Below are 6,000 nucleotides of genomic sequence, written 5' to 3'. Positions count from 1 at the left end.
TAACAAGTTGGTTTGGTTTCAGGTCCTGCTGTTCTTTGGGGAGAAACACAGGTGGAAACAGCAGTGAGGGCAGACAGCACCAGCAGCAATGAGACTGACTCTCCCTGAAATTGTTTATTAGCTTGTCTTTGGTATGCCTGAATGTTTTTAGTCTTGTTTGTCCTCTCAGTGCAGTACGATGCTCTGCCAGCCCATAAGGCTACATCAGCACAGGACTGATGTGAGATTTACTGTTACCAGTAACTGATGTTTACGGTTTCAAACTTTACTGCTGCTCACACACACACACACACACACACACACACACACACACACACACACACACACACACACACACACACACACACACACACAGCTGGCTAATTCAGGCTGCCCTGGATATAGTATTAACATTAAAGGGGCAAATGTATTCAAGTGTGGGCTTGTTTTGATATAAAGTGGAGGATTTATACTTTTAAGTATAAGCAATATGAATAATACCAAATGGGTCTTTATGGAGTTCCACTTCTTACAATGAATTTGGGATGCAAAATGAAATGACAGGCCTGTGAAGATCACGGCTGCCCAGGTAGTTTTCCTCCTCCTCTACTTATCATTGCAAAGTACCACATACTTAACGACATGCAAGCTTCCTGCAGATACCAGTGAGTCAGACATATTAGACTCTGAATGGTGTTGCAAGCCATTTATTTTCAGATCCTTTACTTGAGTAAAAAGTAGCAACACAACAGCAATAAAGTTGTGCACTGTGAGTCTTCACCCAAAGCTACACTTGACTAGTAAAAAGGATTCCAACCTCACAAAAACAGCTCTCATCCGTGGCTCCCAATCTGCTACAGACGGACAAAAAAAAGGTCCAACCTTGATGATTTATAGGCCATGAGTGCTAATACCAAACCACAAAAGCAGAACCGTGTGAAGAAAGGCAGACGGCAGCATGTGTATGCATGAGCAAAATCATCCGCACAGAACAGAAGCAGTATAATGCTGGAGGTGCGAATAAATACATTCCACTCACCATTAGATAAAGTTGAAGGTGCTGAACTATCTCAGGATAAAATCCCTGCAGTCATTAGTGCACTTGGCAGGCAATGTTTCTCTCAAAGGTCAGATGGACTCCCAGCTAGGCATCTAACTGGTCTTTCAGGGTGTAAAGCGGGACTTGTTGATAACACCTGAGTGTCATTTACCACCGTGAAGCCCACTGGGTGCTGCCACACATTGGTTTGAGAGTAATCCCACCACCACCCACAGCAGAAACGAGCAGAACAGAAGATGGTGACTAACAAGCTGCACCAGACCAAAGTTAGCTGGCAAAGTCAGCTGGTGTTAGCGGGTTCATCATTTCGGTTTTGTATGAAAAGTAATCACTAACACAAAATTGGATTAAGTCCGTGGCTGGCTGCAGTAAACGCCAGGCAAACTCTCTCAAGGGAGGAAATTTAGCAGTTGGTGACATCCATGATTTCCAGACTTGAGGCGGTCGCTGACTGCAAGACAATTGCATCCAAGTATTAAAATCAATTCTTATATTTATAATTGTGTAACTTTGTCCGGCTATATTAAGTGCACTAGAGCAGATTTATCTGTATAACTTTATGGGGGACTGCAGCTCTAATTCTTGCAGGATGTTTAGGGGAGAGGGGGCAACTGGACCCTGACTTGGATTAATTATCCAGTAGATTTAAAACTGCTCTCAAACCAGTTATCTAATGGCAATCACACACCTGATCTGGGTTCACTATAATTAGCTGGCCAATGTCTTTGTCCACGCTGACTCTGGTTGATGCAGTATTTTGTTGCTGAGCTTAACAAGTTTCAAACACTGTCACTGTTCAGCTATAATGGACCGGGCTGTATTTCACTCTGATGCCGCTGCCCGCAGTGGGGTATTTACAGCCATTATTGTGACAGTTTGTAGATGTCTTCTTTTCACCAAATGGGAGATATCATAGCTACCAAAAATTAATGATGGCTACCTTCCGCTTGCTGGGACGCTTAATGGAACAGTGCTGTCATTACCCTCATTAATTCCACTTATGCTTTTTCCTGCTCTGAAGTGAGTATGTCTGCTGAGCAGCTCATTTTTATCCTCGTTCCATATCTGCTGTTCTTTGTTGCACCTTTCAGTAAGTTCCACGTACAAATGTGTGAAGCAGTGACCCAGTTTGCTGGGTACTCCTGCAGCCTTCCAATCCGCTGCCCTCTTATTTTATTTTTTTTTTCTGCAGCTGTATGTATATCATGTTGTTGTCTGCGGTGAGATGAAATACCATAATTGCAAGTTTAATATGTCACAGGGTCACAAGGGATTATGTGACCTATAATCTTGCCCAGGAGGTCTTTTTCCCAAAAGACCTTTAATCCCGAACCATGCAGAAAAATGTGTGTCAGTACACACACACACACACACACACACACACACACAGCAGCGGTCTCCACTTTAGAGAACTTTGACTGGCTTTATGCTGATTTAGACACTTTTTATGTTGTTGCATTTGCCCCATTATGATTCCACTCTCCATTTTCAGCTGAGACGTACACTCACCGGACACTTCATTAGTCACACCTTGCTAGTACCTGGCTGGACTCCCTTTTGCTTCTTCGTGGCATAGATTCAACAAGGTGCTGGAAACATTCCTCAGATTTTTTGAGATTTTGGTCCATATTGACATGATGGTGCGAATCTCCTGTTCAACCACATCTAGCAGACTGTGGAGATCATCCGCATATACTGAGTGAACTAACTGTCATGTCCAAGCAACCGGTTTTAGTGATGAGTTAATCTTTTGTCACATGGTGTTATCCTGCTGGAAGCAGCCATCAGACGTGTACACCAGCAGTAGTGGCCTGAACCACTGATACAAGGCTGGATGGATCCATGTTTTCATGTTTACACCAAATTCTTATCCTACTATCCAAACACTGCAGTAGAAATCGAGACTCATCATATCAGGCGATGTTTTTCCAATTGTAGTGAGTCTGTTAACTGTATTGTTTTTCTGTTCATAGATAACAGAAGTGGCGGTGTGGATTCTGAGATGCTCTTCTGCATATGTTGGTTGTAGCGAGTGGCTGAGTTACTGTTGCCTTCCTATAATGAAACAGCCTGGCCACTGACCTCTGGCACCAACAGGGCATTTTCACCCAGAGAGCTGCCTCCCACTGGATATTTTCTTTTTCAGACCATTCTCTGTGAACCCTAGAGATGGTTGTGTGGGAAAATTTCAGCAGATCATCAGTTTCTGAAATAGTCAGAGCAGCCCGTCTGGCACCAACAACCACGACATGTTCAGTCACTTAAATCACCTTTCTTCTCCACTCTGATGGTCAATTTGAACTTCAGCGGGTTGTCCTGACTGTCTGCATGCCTAAATGCACTGAGCTGCTGCCATATGATTGGCTGAACAGCTGCACCTAATGAGTTGTCTTATTTTCCGACATCAACATGCACACCTGTAACTCTTTTTGTTATGCTGTTTAAAAACGTGTGATTTTTAGAGTAAATGTATTTACATCACATCTCATCTGGAAAATATATTCTTTACTACTGCAGCTTTAGAAACAGTATTACAGCCATCTATGATATGGAAATCTTTTACTGTATTGCATCTATTTTTTTTTATTCTGAGTGATTCTGGGAAACTTTCCATTTTAAATAGATGTAAATAAGGTGGAGCTTAAAAAAAAAAAAAAAAAAAAAAACCTACCTGACCGGCTCAGTAAATATTGCAAAATGCCTTTACTTAAATTGACCTGCATATTTAAGAATCTAAAAAAAAAAATATTTAAAAAAAAAAATCATACTGCACTCCAGCTCCACTGGCTATTTAATAAGCATCACCACAAGGCTAAAGAATGTTTGATGTTAAAAGCTGCACTTAATTTTTTTTTTTAAAAGAAAAAAAAAAAAAAAGCAGAAACCAATATGTTACAAGAGCATGCTGCATTCGGCCCTCAAGATAGCAACATGGGAGGTGTGCAACCTAATTAGAGCAGCACATTAGGCGCCATGCTAAAACTTGTTTTGAGAGTGAACACTACTCTTTAGGGCTTTTGTTTTCTCACTTTCTACAATGTGCTACTACTGAACAAATTAAATGTGGTACAACAGGAAAAAAAAAAAATGTAGAAGTATGAATTCAAGTGAGGAAGGAATACACTACTTCAGTCCAGTGGTGCACAAACAATACACAATAGCAGATTTGATTCACTTTAAAGGTTTATTAAGATATAAAGTAGACATTAATTTTCTTTTACCAAGTGTCCACTAATAAGTCAGCTCTCAACAAAACAATCCACAGCAATATAGTTTGATATCACTCAAGACTCAAATACAGCAAAAGGAAAAACAGTGGGGTGGGGGTGCACTCAAAATGCTCGGTTCTCTCATTTAAAAAAAAAAAAAAAATTCCACCTGCCAAAAAAAACCCAAAACAAACCCCAGCCCATGCTTGCCCATCCTGCTGTGGTTTACAGGTGTCAAATGAGCAAAACAAAGATTCATCTTTAAGGTTAAAAACAGGAATTCAAAGCCTTGCTGCAAAGCAACGTACTGCTATACATGTCTGCAAACCACGCTGCTTTAACAACTTCCCCACTCAGTTTAACTCTTCAAAGTCTAACAAGCAGTTTCTAGTTTACTTAAAGATTGTGCATTGTATAAAATTTTGATTAGTTTAAGGACAAGGAACACAAACAAGAAGCAGAGTTAAGTCAGTTTAATCACCTCCACACTTTACCAACCTCAAAGCTGTGAAGAGAAAACATATCGATCCCTCAATCCGGACATGTTGAGAATGTAGTTGTGTTTGGTCTCATTGACAGTTAATGAAGCTTGCGGGCTTTGGTCAGTACCAACACACTGTGTACTCATTCTTTAGCCCACTGGCTTCTCCTAGACACAGAGGAATTGGGGCTAATTGACAAAGTTTGACTCAACTAGTAGATATCTGTGCCTTAAGTGTAGGTTCATGGAAGTACACCAGTAGGTAAGAACAATCCGTCACCTTTGGTTTTGTGAAGACAATATAATAATAAAACTCAATGAAATAATTTGAGATGGTTAAATTAAAAGAACATTTGACAATAAAGGGCTACAAATGGATCAAATCATACAGCACTGACAAAAAGTTTGAATCAGTTGGTCAGAACCATTTATTTAGTGTCATAACAAAATATATATAAAAAGGTATTAAAAAATGCAGGCACACATGGAAATATCTCAACTTGGCTGAACCAAAACAAGTTTAATTCCTACCAGTTAGACTACCGCATCCAATTTAACTACAGTTCATGACTAAAGTGAAAATAAGGCAGTTGAAATTTTGCATAGCTGATATTTGCAATTAGAACATTTTGCCATAATCAAACCTTACAGTGGAAAACCCAAGAGACCCCACAGTTTTACTCTGAAACTGATTAGGATACAAAATAATCACTACCCCAGATCTATTAAATTCATCTACTGAATATCTTTGTCCAGTTGATTTCCCTTTCCAAAGAAGAGACACCTGATACTAGCCAAGAGTGCATTTGAACTTGTGGAATAGAAATGAGGCAGTGTAATGGAATATATTGGTTCAAAAAGACAAGCGGTCTATGGAAAGAAGAAGTACGCTAAAAGCTTCTCTCTGAAAGAGTGACAAGCTCAATCTATAGATAAACTCACTGGTCAAAATCTTTTGCTCTCCTGGAGGTCGGGGGTCTAGATGCTATCCATGGCTTTAAATTCACTCAAAGCCTGCACAGGGTTCACATGCTTCTTTTGAGAAGATCTCTTGACTCTGTTGGTCTGGCCATCATCCTGCTTCTCTCTTTTCACCAGAGGCTTCTTCTCAGGAGCTTTCATCTTCCAGGAGACAGCTGGCATATTGAGGGCCTCCATGCCTTTGTTCTTTTGGTACTTAGTAGAGGCAACATACGAAGCCTTGACAGTGGACACCACAGCATTCATCAGGTTCTTTGCCGCCTGAATGAGTGACATGGCACTGTCCAACT

At 40.5% G+C, this 6,000-nt stretch overlaps 1 protein-coding gene across 1 annotated transcript in view; it reads right to left on the bottom strand.

The window, feature by feature from the left end:
- Window positions 1-4,204: 4,204 nt before the first annotated feature.
- ctnna1 (catenin (cadherin-associated protein), alpha 1) overlaps window positions 4,205-6,000 on the bottom strand; it is an 87,682-nt gene continuing 85,886 nt past the window's right edge. The window contains 1 exon segment of the mRNA XM_030738592.1: window positions 4,205-5,998. Within this exon segment, the coding sequence (XP_030594452.1) occupies window positions 5,708-5,998 (291 nt within the window). The 3' untranslated portion in view covers window positions 4,205-5,707.

Source organism: Archocentrus centrarchus, chromosome 10 (assembly GCF_007364275.1).
Source record: "Archocentrus centrarchus isolate MPI-CPG fArcCen1 chromosome 10, fArcCen1, whole genome shotgun sequence".
NCBI lineage: Eukaryota > Metazoa > Chordata > Actinopteri > Cichliformes > Cichlidae > Archocentrus > Archocentrus centrarchus.
Note: the sequence above shows the minus strand (reverse complement) of the source record. Positions and strands in the feature narration are given on the sequence as shown.